Below are 17004 nucleotides of genomic sequence, written 5' to 3' on the forward strand. Positions count from 1 at the left end.
AAGGCACAAGGTCTGTTTCTCTTCCATTGAAGAAAGAATGATGGCCCTCGAATTTATTTTTTCTTCCATACGTTCTTGTTTTCTTGCTGATGTGTAAACGCATATATCCTCCTTACCTGTACATTTATGGTTCTTGCGTCCATGCTTCCCCAATGCCCCAGTGTTAGTATGTCTCCTTTTTCTCATTTAACACCTCGTTTATCCACGTACGTAGGTTTTGTTTGTTAAAAAAAAAATAATAATCATAACTCAACGGCCTTGAGTTGTGATTACAGCAGAGGGCGCTGTGTTCTGGTATGTGAGCAAAGGGGCTTTCAAAATATTATTTTGCTGAGCAGTCTGATTGGTTGGAGTGGGGGTGAGGTGGGGGGAGTTACTCAGAGGTACAAATTCTTCTTCGAGTTTTAATGCTGCTTTCAAACTGTGTCGAGCGAACAGATCCACCAAACTACCGTGTGAATCAACTGAACAAATACAGAACATTCTGATCCTTAAAAAGAGGGAAAACAAGTTAATCTTTTTGGAGGCAAGTGACAAACTTCACCACTTTGTGACCAATAAGGACTATGCAAACATGAGACTGAAGTTATGTGAGCAGAAAAAAAAGAGAGAAATAAGTGAATAATCTTTCTTAGCAAGAAAATTAATCAATTAATAGACTCAAACAAATGAAACCAATCTTTGTTCTTCTTTCGAATGAACCCAAACTTTGTTCTTCTTTTGAATGAACCCAATCTTTGTTCTTCTTTTGAATGAACCCATTCTTTGTTCTTCTTTTGAATGAACCCAATCTTTGTTCTTCTTTTGAATGAACCCAATCTTAGTTCTTCTTTTGAATGAACCCAATCTTTTTTCTTCGTTGGAAGGAACCCAATCTTTGTTCCTCTTTGGAAGGGACCCAATCTTTGTTCTTCTTTGGAAGGAACCCAATCTTTGTTCTTCTTTTGAATAAACCCAATCTTTGTTCTTCTTTTGAATAAACCCAATCTTTGTTCTTCTTTTGAATAAACCCAATCTTTGTTCTTCTTTTGAATGAACCCAATCTTTGTTCTTCTTTGGAATGAACCCAATATTTGTTCTTCTTTGGAATGAACCCAATCTTTGTTCTTCTTTAGAATGAACCCAATATTTGTTCTTCTTAAGAATGAACCCAATATTTGTTATTCTTTAGAATGAACCCAATCTTTGTTCTCATCTTTGTTTCCATATCTTTACATCTCCAAGCCATTGCTCAAGCAAATTGACATGCACAAAAGAAAGACAAACAAAAAGATGAAGACATTACAAACTAAAGACTGAAGAGTCAAAGTGACACAGCTCACAAAGAGTGTGGAGAACTCCACTACTTGGTATCAAAAGCAGAATCCTCTATTATAAAATCTCCTGCAATTTTTTCATTTTTCAAATAGGCATAAAAACAAAATAGACAGCCAGTTCATCATTTCATCGAAACAACTGCTTCATGGAAATAACAACTTTCCTGTGAAACCACAGGACTTGCCCGATCAAACATCCTTATGAAATTTGGTGTACCGAAACAGAGGCGAAAATGCGGAATATTTGGATGCAAGTGATTTGGGAAGGTTTGAATAGCGGGCAGTAAAATGGCCACAAGGGTTCAAAGGGTTAATCCTTTTGAACAAATACTGATAATCTCCTCTTGAGTGAGTGCTTGAAAGCTAGAACCTCAAAATGTATTCCCAAAAAGTCTCTGACACATTGTTTTTCAGGCATTTATATGATAATTATTTAACCCTCAGTATGACAATGGTTTGGAATGAAATGTAAATTGTGCACAACTTGCTAGGCGGTTAAATGTCGGCCTCAGTTTATGTTGCAAGGCACACACACCAAGCGTAATTGTCATGTTCCACCCGTAATCATCAAATTAGTTTTGTTGTAGTTTGACATTACTACAAGATAAAGAAAAACAAGCTGGTAGGTTAATCCAATTGAGTGAATAGTTTTGAATACATCCAACGAAGTGAAATGTAACTGAACAAAAAAATGTCATTCAGGAAAACTGGAGGCCTATGGCAAGTGATATCCTTGTGAGGGAATGTGATGCCAACTGTACAATGTGCATGAACTTGTTTGGTTAAAGATGCAAAATCTTTTACAAGGACAAATGTGTCCAAGAGCTGCGTCATAAAGGTTTTGTCTTCACCAGAAGAAGAAGAACAAGAATAAGAACAAGAAGAACAACGCGGAGCTCTTTTTGAGCCAGCGTTCGCAACGCGACGAGGCTAAAAAAAAAAATGGAATTGTCCTAAGAGATGGTACGATGACAAAAATATTCAATATTCTCTTTATGGTTCATATGGTTGACCTGCATTCCTCAAAGGTACTCGTCCTGTTCTATATTCAACTAAGAAGATCGATAAACGGTGATAATCCAAAATGGAATCAAATAAGGTCAAATGGGTTGGGGCAGCACCATGGCAATATAAACCTCACTCGTTTTCCTATTAAAATGTAATTTGTAAAGCAAGTGAAAATATGTGCATAGATAGATGAAGTAGTAATAATAATAATAATAATAATAATAATAATAATAATAATAATAATAATAAAATACATGTTAATAGGAAGAACAAATTGAAAAAAATGAATCAACATGATGTATATTCTTGTATATTTCCTAATTCACTATTTTAAAGATTAAAACGGAAGATGAAGTTGTAACATACATGTTATCAGCATTGTTTAATGTATTGAAAAGATTATCTGAGACACACCCTGGTCTTTGCATCAATTGTGGCTCCTCGATCCAGCAGGAGCTTCACCATGTTGGTGTTTCCTCTCTTTGCTGCCACGTGCAGAGGGGTGATGCCATTCTACAAAATGCAGGAAAATCAGCACAGGTTTCCCTCTCAGAATGAGATATCAATAGATGGGCTTTCGTGAAATTATATCATCACAATACAAAAAAACATCTGCTCCGAATTTCCGGTCACATTGAGCACCCCGCCCCCCCCCCCCCCACTCTCCTTTGTCAAAACCTGTGCATCGAACCACCCTCATAATATTGTTTTAAAATTCCATTTCGGCAATTATTGCACTTTGGTCACGATGATAATATTCACAATACTGAAACTCTTCCACCTAAACATTGTTGTAAAGAAAAGTACCCGTGCTTTGAAGTCCACAGCGGCACCGAGATTCAGAAGTAACGTAGCAACGTTGATGTTTCCATAATGGGCCGTTATATGTAAGGGAGTGAAACCGCTCTGCAGGAAACAATTGTTACCAAAAATTTAAAAATGAGATCGATACAACAAGGGTCAGAATTGAAAATGCCAATCTGTCTTCAGCCAAGATCCACAGCTAAAGAGATGATTCATGCTGTGCATTATTATTATATCAAGCTTTCCTGAATATCTGTGTGATGTGGTAAGACTACTGAAAGACTATCAAGGCTTAGAGCATATAAAAATCCACAGCAGCTTTGTTCAGGCACTATATCAAGGCACGTTCAGGCATGTTGTCAAGCAACGGTACAAAAGGCCGGTGTGCATAGATACGGGCAGGGCAAGAAAGTGGGGAAGGGTGGACAGTCAGTGTAGCGCACACGGCAAGCGGTACCTCTGTGGTCTGATTCAGCATCATCTGGCATGGGCGAGTGAGCAAGCCAGGCAGCATGGAGAGACAGAAGGGCACAGACAGGTGGGATGAGTTAGCGCAGGACAACAGTCCCTCTTGGGGAAATGCGTAGCCACAGAGAAGCCCTGCTGCTGTAGCACACAAATGGTCATGTCTCAACTAGATTAGAGGGCAAATGCTTATGTGACTGAGCCCAGAAGGACGTTGGAGAGTCCTGAACATGTTTACCACCGACTCTTGCCGGCAATCAAATGCCCTGGACCACAAGTTGGATCATTCATATATAATCGCACACCAGCATATCCTGCTTACAATACAACAGCATAATGTTTTCTCCAAGAACACTCGTAGTGGCAGAAACTGGTACACTCAGCACAAAGAGAATACTCACTCGTAGTCAAGTCAGCAGTCAACATGTTAAAAACCAGAGTGTGGAAAACTGATCTGAGCATTTGAAAAATTATGGACAGACATCTCAGTGGAAGAGACAGGTTGTATATTATTTTGTATGACCGTTTGTATATTGTATTGTGATTTTTTCCAAAAAGTGATTTTTTCCTATTCCCCAAGATCAAGGGGGTGATCAAAAGGACCCGATTTCCTGATGTGGAGGCCATCAAAAGGGCTGTGACGACAGAGCTCCAGAGGATTCCAGAAGAAGCCTTCCGGAGGTGCATCGAAGCATGGAAGACGTACATGGACAAGTGTGTGAGACTGGAGGGAAACTATTTTGAAAGGGACAAGCTGTGATTTCAATATATTTTTTGGAATAAAATTTCTGTGGTCAGTCCCGTTACTTTTTAGATGGACCTCATGTGTGTATACACACACACACACACACACACACACACACACACACACACACACACACACACACACACACACACACACACACACACACACACACCTCATTCTAACCACTCACTGATTGATATTAAAGTTCGGCAACTGCTGAGTGATGTAGAAAGCTGAAATTTCACGTGCTGATGGTCATCAAAGCCGATACACGGGGAAAACTCACAGAACCATAGGAAAGCATCCGTGAAAGAAAATATAATTAAATGAAAATAAATAAATTTAAAAACTAAATGCAGGTGAGTGACCCAAGATAATGGGAAAGCACGGTAATTTTGCATGCCGGCGGACATCAAAGTCAATGCACCAGGAATATATATATATATATATATATATATATATATATATATATATATATATATATATATATATATATATATATATATATATATATATATATATATATATATATATATATATAGATAGATACAAAAAATAAAAACAATACAATCCTGTTCAAACATAATGGCTAATATATATATATATATATATATATATATATTGTTGTGGTTACCAAATTCGCAAACCACCATTCAGGTCCCTTAGGTGAGGTATCTCGGTAAGTATATGTGTAGTTAGGCCCAAACCCGTTGTCTAGTGGGAATACATGTCATTTATGCGTGCTGCGACTCTTCAGGATAGCCGTTTTTCTTTTACTATCTTTATTTTGGACCAACCGCCATTATTACCACCGCCAACCGCGTCTCAACAGTCGTCACAACATCAACCACCCACCACAACGCCGCTTCACCACAACAGCCACGACCTTTCCCGTCACACCTCGCAACCGTCGCATCGCCACCGTTCTTGCGCCGCTTGTGGGTGCCGGTATTGGACTCGTGCAGGGCGCGCGCCGAACAGCGTGTACAAAACCACGGATTTTCCGCTCCAAAAACGGATCAAAAACGACACACGCCCACTTTTGTTCCGTCCAATCGGTGAGCGAGGGGCGATTTGGCCCCGCCTCCAGGGCGTTGGAGGGCGGTCGCTATATGCAAATTCATGGATCAAAATGCATTCACGCCCACTTTTTCTCGGGCCAATGGGGAGCGAGGTGAAAGGTCGAAGGCAGGGGGTCAAAGGCGAAGCCACGGGGCTGATCTAAGCGGCCGCGTTCGTCAGTCGAGTGAGTTAAGACTTCGCAGTCGGTGGAGTTGGGAAGAAGAAGCAAGAAGGAGTTGGTCGTCGTCGTGTGCGTTGGAGTCGGAGCGAAGAGGACGGAGCTGTGGAGAGGCGGCGAGGGCAGACGAGGGGGTGCTCGCGTCGTGCCGGGAGCTGCACACCAGGGAGGCCGATGGCGCGACCTGGTCGAGGTGGAGACGCTCATCGCGGGACTCGAGGAAGAGTAGAAATCCTCCTTTCCCCCGAGCATCAGCAACCCCCTCCTGTTTCCCCCCGCGCTGAGATAGTGCGACCAAGGGGGCCCCCTTCCCACCCCCTACCAGACACTGTCCGCGAGGCCCACGGAGTTGAGGCACCATCGCCGCTCCGCGTCTCATCACCAGACGGGTAGGCCCGACCCGGTATCGGCCTCAGGCCCGCCTCATCCTTGAGGGTGTTCTTTTTCTTGGTTTTGGGTATGTGTTGTCAGCGCCGTCTGTGAAGTAAAATTGTATAAGTGTTGCCGTGTGCTCGCGTAATCGGTATTAGATCTGCATTGTCGCATTTGCTTTTTGTCTTCCTCTTTTCTATGTGCTTTTGGTGGAATTGAATATGTGTGCTTTCCGTTCATCGCGAATAAATGTGCTTTATTATTGAACTGTTCTCCCACTTCGCTTCGTCTTTTCCTCTATTGAATCCCCGTCTTACTTCACGTAAAGGGTTGGTAGTGGGCTGAATACGCCCGATAATTAATCGAACCGTCGAGGCCGACGATAACACCGCTCGGTTATCCCGATAGTACGGAACGGGTCGCTTAAGTGGCCCGTGTCCGAAGTCGACCTGCGGCGAGGTGCGATCGCCCGGTCTACCCTCCGTGTGGGTACTTAGGTAGGTCGAATTTGGCGAGCAACCCTATCCCACGCGGGGGCTGATTGGCTCGATCGCGGTGAGACCGAAAGGTCCACCCGTGACTGGTTCCCGGCGTTAGTCCGAGAGGGTCACGACTGGATTGTCCGTCCGGTGGGCGACGTGCCGCGATTCGAGTTACGTGGCCGTCAGCACGCCGGCGGGCGCGAATCCGTAACACTGGTGTCAGGTCGTGCGATACAAATCCATCGCCCTCCTCGCGGCACTGGTATCGGAGAACAGGAAAACGGGCTCTCCTGTCTCCAGCTAAATTCACGGGAATCGGTCCAGGGGTGAGAGAAGCGACCCCCGATTCCCTCCAAATTACGAGCGAGCGAAATTAACCCTTCACGAGAAGCAAGATGGCGTCTCAAGGCGAGCGGGAGCCGGGGGTATTAGAAATGGATGTAGAATGTGTAGAATCCATGGCTCAGGATGGAATCCCCGTGCAAGAAATGTTGATTGTGCAGGAACACGGACTCGCCCAACTGAACCCAGAGCCCGAAATAGGTGCGGCAGCGGCCGCGGTGTATGACACCTCCCCCCCCCTCTCCACCAAAACCCGCCGACCCTTGCCGAAACGGCTCACCCAAGCGCACCCGACATGGCCCAGCTATGCGCCATGCTGACGGCAATGATAGCGAGAATGGATGCGAATACACAAAAAATGGATGCGAATACACAACAAATGAACGAAAAGATGGATGCGAATACACAACAAATGAACGAAAAGATGGATGCGAATACACAACAAATAAACGAAAAGATGGATACAAACACAAACAAAATGGAAGCAAACATGAAGGAGGAAATGAAAGAACTACGGGGTGAGACGCAGAACATGGGCCGATGCCTGCAGGCGGGCATGAAGGCCGTGACCAGGGAGATAGGAATGGCGACTCCACGTGTGGAAGCAAACGAGCTGGAAGGGGGTGCAACGGCTGACAGGCCCGCGGTGGAGGCGGTTAAAAAAATAATTTGGGGGGCGTGTTGGGCGAGGGTCGTGACAGAGGAATCGACGGTGACCAAAAGGGAAAAATTAAATTGGGAGACCAAAACGTGTGAGACGAGACACGAGGTGACGAAAACAGAAACTCATAAATGTATAGAGACACGGGAGATAGAAAAAATATAGGAAAGACTGCACGATGAAGACGGGGTAAGTGACGCACACACACACGGAGGTAGTGGAGGATAGTGAGGTTGAGCTCGCGGAGCGTGTAGGGACCCAGTGCGAGCACCTGGATGGCCTCCTCCAGGAACGAGGGGAGGGAGTCTGCCCCCTTGAGGCGAGTCACGACCAGGTGAGTTCGGTCGTGCTTTGCGAGGTTGAGGGGAGGAGTGCTGCGAACGGTTGCACGGAGAGCTTGGGGGGTATAGAGGCCCCGGAGACCCTTGTGGGGACACGAATCCCCAGTGTGGTTGTCCCGGTGTGTGTGGTGCAAGGTGTGAGTGCGTCCCCGTGTGTGGAAGCGACCCCGTGTGTGAGTGGTGTGGTGGCGATGGTGCCGGAGTACGTACTTCCCAGCACACCGTGTGTGAGTGAGGCCGTGTGTGTGGATGAAACGGCCAGTGTGAGTGAGGCGCCGCGGGTGAGTGCCCCCGCGTGTGTGGGTGAGGCACCGTGTGTGAGTGAGGCCGTGTGTGTGGATGAAACGGCCAGTGTGAGTGAAGCACCGCGGGTGAGTGCCCCCGCGTGTGTGAGTGAGGCACCGCGGGTGAGTGCCCCCGCGCGAGTGAATGGAGCACCACGTGTGAGTGGTATGGTTTGTGTGAGTAGTGAGGCACGCGTGAGTGAACGGCCGAGTGCAAGGGAGACCGTGTGTGTGAGAGAGCGGTATGTGAGGGAGATGTCGGTTGGCATGCGGGAGCACGCAGCCGCGTCTCCCGGGGTGAATGTGATGGAATGGAGTGCGAGCGTCGTAACACGCAGGTGTGCGTGGGTTGAATGGCGACGACGGCGACATGGGAGGAAAGAAAGCCGAGTAGCGGCTGTAGCTGTTTCGGGGACCGTGCCGGGTTCACCCAGCAGTGAGCACGAGGTCCGTGCTGTGCAACGCACGAGACCACCACGTGCTCGCTTGCGAGAGTGAAGTCCCGGTCCGGAAACGCCAGCGGTGGATTTGCCGATCCCGCGGACGGACAAAGTTTAGGCAGGATTATGGATTTGGACCGGACGGGTTCTCCACGCGATCGTGTGTGTTAAGCTCCAACGGGCAAAGCACATGTGTTCGCGTGGGGAACCCCTCGAGACGTGGGGCTTGTGTTTTTTTATGCGCACGGTGACGCCATGGCTGCACGTGGGGTTGGAATCCGGCAGGAGGGGTATCTCTGCCGGATGGTACCGTCCAAGGAGGGACGAGGAACACGTGCAGCTGCATGACGTCACGGGCAGGTGCAAAGTGCGCGAGTTGCCGCGCTGGTGATGCGCATGGAAAAAAAAAAAAGAAAAAACAAGCCTCACTTTCGGGTGCACAGGATTACTGGGCAAGGGGTGGAAGACCCCCTTGAACCTGGGCACAGGATGAAAACTAGTTAGGGGGAAGGGTTAGCTTAGTTAGACCGACTTCATGGGGCAGGGGTAAGTCCTCATGGAGTCTGTGGAATGGATTAGGTAGAGGGATTTAGTGAGCTTTAGGTTGGAAAATAAAATGGGATTATTTTGAGAACAGTGACAGACTTGTGGATGTGTAGAGTTGACGTAGTTTAGCGACGTAGTGTTAAAAGGAACGTGCTGTAGTTTAAGGGACGACGTGGGAGCACGAGTTAGTTAGGGGATGCAGATAGAAGGATGGCAGAGTTCAGCGGTGTGTGTGTTGAAGAGTTGGTGAGTTGTGAGGTGAGTACTTGTTGAGTGAGTGAGGCCAGCGGGTCTGTGTGAGTGGAGCGAATGGGGAATGCATGGTGCAATGAGTGATTGGGGGGGAGGAGTGACTCCCGCCCAAGGGACCCCGGGGTCAGTGTAGAGTGAGTTAGGGGGTTAGTTAAATTACAAATTGGAGGTCGTTTTGTTGTTGGTGGGGAAGTAGGCTCGAAACCCGTTTGGAGGGGTGCAGGAGCCCTGTTGACGGGCTTGGGAGCGTGGCTGCGAAAGGTGAGTATCGCTGAGTGGGTACCCCGGGCACCAGGCTAGTCGGCCGCAGTAGGCCAAGGGCCCATGGGGGGCCGGGATAGCGTAGTGGGCACGGGTGCGCCTGCTTGGTGCGGGGGCCCGGTGCGCCATTAGCCGCGTGGGCAGTGTTGTGGGCACGGGTGACCCTCGGAAAGGGGCCCGGGAGGCCGGCCTGCCACGTGTGCGTTTCAGGGGAGGTGCCATGGGGGGCACTCCTCGGTGTTAGGGAGCTGGTAGGCTCGGAGGCAGTGTAGTGCCCGGGGGTGCCATAGCGGGAGATTCGGCAGAGGGTCGTGCCTGCCAAAGGGAGCCACGTGTCCCAGCCAGGAGACCGTGTGAGGGCACGGAGAGAAAATTGGGGGGCGAGGCCCGAAATTGTGAGGACACCAACACAGGCGACGGGAATCTGGGTTGTTAGAACCAATAGTTTAAGCGAGAGGCGCTTGTTGAAAGCCCCGGGGTAGTTTAACAGTTAAATTGTTAGGGTAGATTAGGAGATGTACCCCTCTGCACCATCCATCCCCTCGCTGTCGTTGTGGGCCGCTGGACCCACTTGGTGTTAAGATCGCCGAACTCTGGGGAGGCCATTCTGAGGCTTGAGTTGGGCCTCGGCACAGGACGCTAGCTCTCCCTTATTCCCCTCCGGGAAGGGAACGTAGGGGTTGGGAGTAGGCTAGGTGACAGGATAGGTTAGCAGAACAAAGACGATAAAGGGGGTGAGGGGACGATTTATAGTGGGGGAGTTTAAAAAAAAAAATTAAGTTGGGGCTAAATTGGGGTTTGACAAATTAAGGGAGTGGGTATGTACAGTGACAGGCAAAGGCGATAGGTTGGGAGGGAGACAGGGAGGTAGGTCCGAGCCCGCCTTCCGAGTGGCCAGCACCACCGCACTCCCTCCACCAACCTCCACTGAACGGCAAAGGCTGGCCAGCTTCATCTGTTGGCTGCGTTGCTGCAAGGCAAAGGCCGGCCCACTTCATCGGCAGCTGTTGTTTGGCTGCAAGGCCTGTGCCGGCTGGATCGTCTGCAGCTGCTGTGCTGCAAGGCCTGTGCCGGCCCACTTCATCTGCTGGCTGTTTTTCTTCAAGGCCTGTGCCGGCCAGTTCATCTGCCGGCTGTGTTTGCCTGCAGCGGCCTTCTTCTGCGGGCTGTGTTTGCCTGCTCACCTTTGCCATGCCATGCCCACTGCCCATGTTCACCAGCCCCGTTCAATTTTTGCTCTGCCCCCCCCCCCCTGTTCATTTCCATGTGCGCCAGGATCAAAGCAACAGTTTGCAAGCTGCAAGAACTGCCCTGTTGGCAGCTACAACACGGGCCTGCAGTGGCGGCCCGTGCACCGTGTTTGTGTTCATCCATCCATTCGTTGTGCTCATTGCGTGTGCCACTTGAGCTGGCACGGAGAATGCATTTGTGCAGCCCATGCACCGTTGTGGTTCACTGCGTTCAGTTCAAAAAGGAAGGCCTTGGACTGCGTGTGAGCAGCCAGCCACGTTCCCTGTCACCTGCATTGTTTTGAGCCAGAGACTGCATGCGAGCAGCCTGGCTCCCTGCTAACTGCTTTTCTTTTGCAGAGCTCATTGATCCTGGGCCATGGTTTAGTGTAAAATTTGTAAGTTAAGGTTAAGATGTACTGTAAATATGAGTGCGCCCCCCCCGGCATGTTTGTCTTAGCGCCGGCAATTTTATTTAAGTCGTCCGTGTGAGTGAGTTTGTTTAGGTAGTTACGCAGCCCTCAGGTTATTTATTTTGGGGACACGAATACCATGAATGTCGCACTCAGGGATCCGTAGGTAAAATGTACTAGGGGAAAACTACACATGATGGCACACGAAAATTTGACGACTCAGGACGAGTCTGTAAAAAGGGGAGGGGGTAGTGTTGTGGTTACCAAATTCGCAAACCACCATTCAGGTCCCTTAGGTGAGATATCTCGGTAAGTATATGTGTAGTTAGGCCCAAACCCGTTGTCTAGTGGGAATACATGTCATTTATGCGTGCTGCGACTCTTCAGGATAGCCGTTTTTCTTTTACTATCTTTATTTTGGACCAACCGCCATTATTACCACCGCCAACCGCGTCTCAACAGTCGTCACAACATCAACCACCCACCACAACGCCGCTTCACCACAACAGCCACGACCTTTCCCGTCACACCTCGCAACCGTCGCCTCGCCACCGTTCTTGCGCCGCTTGTGGGTGCCGGTATTGGACTCGTGCAGGGCGCGCGCCGAACAGCATGTACAAAACCACGGATTTTCCGCTCCAAAAACGGATCAAAAACGACACACGCCCACTTTTGTTCCGTCCAATCGGTGAGCGAGGGGCGATTTGGCCCCGCCTCCAGGGCGTTGGAGGGCGGTCGCTATATGCAAATTCATGGATCAAAATGCATTCACGCCCACTTTTTCTCGGGCCAATGGGGAGCGAGGTGAAAGGTCGAAGGCAGGGGGTCAAAGGCGAAGCCACGGGGCTGATATAAGCGGCCGCGTTCGTCAGTCGAGTGAGTTAAGACTTCGCAGTCAGTGGAGTTGGGAAGAAGAAGCAAGAAGGAGTTGGTCGTCGTCGTGTGCGTTGGAGTCGGAGCGAAGAGGACGGAGCTGTGGAGAGGCGGCGAGGGCAGACGAGGGGGTGCTCGCGTCGTGCCGGGAGCTGCACACCAGAGAGGCCGACGGCGCGACCTGGTCGAGGTGGAGACGCTCGTCGCGGGACTCGAGGCAGAGTAGAAATCCTCCTTTCCCCCGAGCATCAGCAACCCCCTCCTGTTTCCCCCCGCGCTGAGATAGTGCAACCAAGGGGGCCCCCTTCCCACCCCCTACCAGACACTGTCCGCGAGGCCCGCGGAGTTGAGGCACCATCGCCGCTCCGCGTCTCATCACCAGACGGGTAGGCCTGACCCGGTCTCGGCCTCAGGCCCGCCTCATCCTTGAGGGTGTTCTTTTTCTTGGTTTTGGGTATGAGTTGTCAGCGCCGTCTGTGAAGTAAAATTGTATAAGTGTTGCCGTGTGCTCGCGTAATCGGTATTAGATCTGCATTGTCGCATTTGCTTTTTGTCTTCCTCTTTTCTATGTGCTTTTGGTGGAATTGAATATGTGTGCTTTCCGTTCATCGCGAATAAATGTGCTTTATTATTGAACTGTTCTCCCGCTTCGCTTCGTCTTTTCCTCTATTGAATCCCCATCTTACTTCACGTAAAGGGTTGGTAGTGGGCTGAATACGCCCGATAATTAATCGAACCGTCGAGGCCGACGATAACACCGCTCGGTTATCCCGATAGTACGGAACGGGTCGCTTAAGTGGCCCGTGTCCGAAGTCGACCTGCGGCGAGGTGCGATCGCCCGGTCTACCCTCCGTGTGGGTACTTAGGTAGGTCGAATTTGGCGAGCAACCCTATCCCACGCGGGGGCTGATTGGCTCGATCGCGGTGAGACCGAAAGGTCCACCCGTGACTGGTTCCCGGCGTTAGTCCGAGAGGGTCACGACTGGATTGTCCGTCCGGTGGGCGACGTGCCGCGATTCGAGTTACGTGGCCGTCAGCACGCCGGCGGGCGCGAATCCGTAACAATATATATATATATATATATATATATATATATATATATATATATATATATATATATATATATAAATATATAAATATAGTCATGCTCCACTTAACGACGGGGTTACGTTCTGAGAAACGAGTCGTTAAGTGACGTCGTCGTTGTGCGAACATCATTTTTTTTTTTCGTTTTCGAACATCGTACTTGCACAAAACTACACACCTAGGCTCAATGATGTAGCCTATTGCTCCTCGGATACAAACCCGTGCAGCATGTTACTGTACTGAATACTGTCGGCAATTGTAACACACATCCAAGAGAGACGGAAGACACGTTAGTTTTACCTTTGTGCTGTTAATGACAGCCATCGGTGTTGTTAGCAGCAGCTTACAATCTCCTCTCGCATTGATTATAGAAAGATGAATAAATAGCGTTTGGATTTTAGAAATACGTAATCATTGCATCGATGTGATAATTTACAAATGAAAAAACGAGCACCTGTCAATTGTGATATATATATATATATATACATATATATATATATATATATATATATATATATATATATATATATATATATATATATATATATATATATATATTCGGAACAGTACGGCTGTTTTAAGAACATAAAAAGCTTCACGAAAAAGAAATTTGTGTTTTAATTTTGACTGTAACAACGATTTATTCGCGGAATTCTTCAATTCAAAGGTAATTTACTTGCAAGAAGGTAAACGTCCAAACATTCGTTCAGTTTGAAATCCGATTTCCTTGAATCCCGATTTAGCACGACCCTACTTTTTTCATGATGACATTTTATGGACCTCAACGATCGCATTATAACGGGGCCACACTGTCGTTTATCATTATGAGGTATTATGTACTATACAGCATACATAATTGTATGTGCTATTTTTATACGACTGGCAGCGCTACGTCGGCTACATTACTCGGCGATAGGAATTTTTCAGCTAGATTTTTTTTTTTTTTTTCCAGAGCTGGCAGATCCGTCGTTGCCCGGAACGTGGTTAAGCGACGCATGACTGTATATGTGTGTATATATATATATATATATATATATATATATATATATATATATATAAATATATATATATATATATATATATAAATATATATAAGTATATATATATATATTTATATATATATATATGTATATATATATATATATATATATATATATATATATATATATATATATATATATATATATATATATATATCACAGAACCATCAGAAATCATCCGTAAATGAAAATATAAAGAAATGAAAAAAAATATATGAAAATAAATTAAATCAAATGCAGGTGAGCGACAAGACAATGGGGAAGCACAGTTTATTATTGCTTACAATGTGTAAGCATAGCCGCTAGTATGTTTGTGTGTATGTGTATGCATATATATGTATGTGTATGCACTGTCTATTATCCATACGAGTGTATTCCCTGGCCTGTGAGAGAGTAAATTTTTTGCAGCTAAGTGATGTACACACAGAAAATACTGTTCTTCAGTTACGTATAATACTCCGATATTATATTTTAATATTGTAGTCGAAGGAGAAAGGAAATACTGCACATATAAAAGCTGAACTTTATTATACTAGAAATATAGAAACGAGTGACAGATACAAAAAATAAAAACAACACAATCCTGTTCAAACATAATGGCTAACAGTAATTTACATACAAGTCTAAAATGGAAATCATATAAACCCACACATTGCACTCACTACGTAGAAACGAGCCTGCTTGAACCACTCTTTTGTCGCTTTATTCACGAGGCGAAGCATTTAGAACCTTGAAGCGTTTTATATTCTATTGAGCTTTTCCCGGCAGCTTCATCGGCAAACAAATTACACATTTCGGTTTTATTTTGTTCCCAACATGGTACAGAGTTTGGAGGCTGATGCCAAGATATTCAGCAGTGGATGCTGCACTTTCACCATTCTCAAGTGTCTTATAAGCTTCAGTTTGTCCTCTATCATTAGTACAATACGCTTCCTCTTTACCTTTAAAGCACTCGACGATGGTGTTGCACTATCAAGTGAACCTTTGGGTCCCATAACTCTTAAATGTGAAGGTTAGAAACGCTAAATAGCTAATGAATCATGTGGTTGAACTGCAGGAAGTGAGCATGGGGGATGGTTTGTTATGATGTGCCAAACACCACTAACACCGATTGGTCGAGGTATTGGGGAATTCTCACACTTTCATATGATTGGGTGATCTGTGTGCCACAATTTTACGTGGATACTTGACGTTTGCAGTTAGTTGACATATGTGGATAGTATAGAGTCGACTGTATATATAAATCCAATTGTACCTCTTCACTGCAATGGTGACCGTGAACCCATGTGCGATATAACACCTTTCACAAGGGCACTGACCAAAATTGGGTTCCGACTCAACATTGACCTTGTTTTGGGGACATTCAAAATTCAGTAACACTTGGGGGAAGGGTGGGGGTTTCAAGAGTGCTGGCAAGTTTCAGGAGGAAGTAGTGGTGCACTCATTCCAACAGATACATGAGGTGGGATTTCCAAAATATTTGTGTAGATGTCAGCCTCATCAAGGAACTCCAATTCTTCATTCTCCATGTACCTAATGATACACACAAGTTTGCATTGACGTTTGGCCACCGTACGCTGAGGACCCATGTCAATGCTGCCTTTTGCATTGCAATTCAAATCATTGGAGTGTCCTTTTTCCAGCAGATTCGTGAACGAGTTGTCATCAATGTGACGGACGCGTGATAAAGTCCACGATTTTTGCAAATAATTTTTTGCAGTTGATCTCTCTGTAGGCTAGGATACACAACATCGTACAGGAGTCACTTGGTGAAATGTTTCTTTGCTGCTATAGGAAGAATGCTGTTGCCAAGAACTAAATGCTTTTCTATATCAGCCATGGCTATGTTGAGAGATCTCACTGTGACCTTGCATAAGAAAAAGTGATGTCACTTTCCTGAGAAGGCTTTGTATTTTATATATTCAAACAGGTTTTCAAATCACCAAGATCTGTACAACAAATAAATGTTATAAAATAAAAACTAAATGTAAATTGCTGAAATACAAAATTAATGTTGATGGTGCAGTTTTGACGATTATTCCATCAATGATTTTTCCACAGATGCTTCATCTCATTTGCAAATGAAAGGAATTGAACATATTTAGTTATGATTACATCACTCCGAGCAATTAGTCCTACGACGCCATAGCAGGTATTCCGACAGCTGGCTGGCCTTTTAATATCGATCATATGACTTGCTGTGATGCCTTTCCTTTTTCAAATATTGTTCATATTCCTGAAAAAAACGAGATAAATAGCATCCCAGAAAGGTATGAAATGGGTGGAGGCGGTGGTGGGCCATGGGGATTTGGGGGGATGGGCCTTCGAGTGTTATGTAATATCTTAGGGGTGTCTGTTGAAGCGTTAAAGAGCATTATGGGGGGGGGGGGGGCAGGTTGTCAGATTGGAACAAAACTGCATTATGTAATTTTTGAATGGCCCCTGAGGCATCCAGTTTCGGATGATTTTGAAGTGCAGTTAGGAACTAAGATATTTAAGTTAAAATGGAACTTTCCGTATAAGTCGAGTTCCTCTTGGAAGAATAACCATGTTGCTAATCTCTGAAATATGTTAATATATTTTTCCATTTGCATAATATTGCCAAATCCACTTGTGCTTAAATCCTAGGATGAATGAAACAGGTTCGTGTTCTTATAATGTCGTGCATGGAATACTGCAATTCTCTGTTAACAGGCTTTCCTGCCTCTTCTCTCAGGCTCTTACAGCTCATTGAGAGTGTGGCAGCAAAGCTGGTAGTTAAAGATCAGAAACCTGATCACATCACTCCAATACTCGATGCCAAT

At 46.2% G+C, this 17004-nt stretch overlaps 1 protein-coding gene across 1 annotated transcript in view; it reads right to left on the reverse strand.

Moving 5' to 3' along the window:
- Positions 1 to 17004, reverse strand: part of LOC147027264 (ankyrin-3-like) — a 493469-nt gene that overhangs the window by 372457 nt on the left and 104008 nt on the right. The window contains exons 7-9 of the mRNA XM_085883609.1: positions 3586 to 3609; positions 3132 to 3230; positions 2739 to 2837 (exon numbers count right to left, since the gene is read on the reverse strand). Coding sequence (XP_085739735.1) covers positions 2739 to 2837; positions 3132 to 3230; positions 3586 to 3609 — 222 coding nt within the window. The remainder of the gene's footprint in view (positions 1 to 2738; positions 2838 to 3131; positions 3231 to 3585; positions 3610 to 17004) is intronic.

The sequence above is a fragment of the Eptatretus burgeri genome, chromosome 5 (assembly GCF_056783735.1).
Source record: "Eptatretus burgeri isolate ZD-2024b chromosome 5, Ebu_testis_v1, whole genome shotgun sequence".
Classification (NCBI taxonomy): Eukaryota; Metazoa; Chordata; class Myxini; order Myxiniformes; family Myxinidae; genus Eptatretus; species Eptatretus burgeri.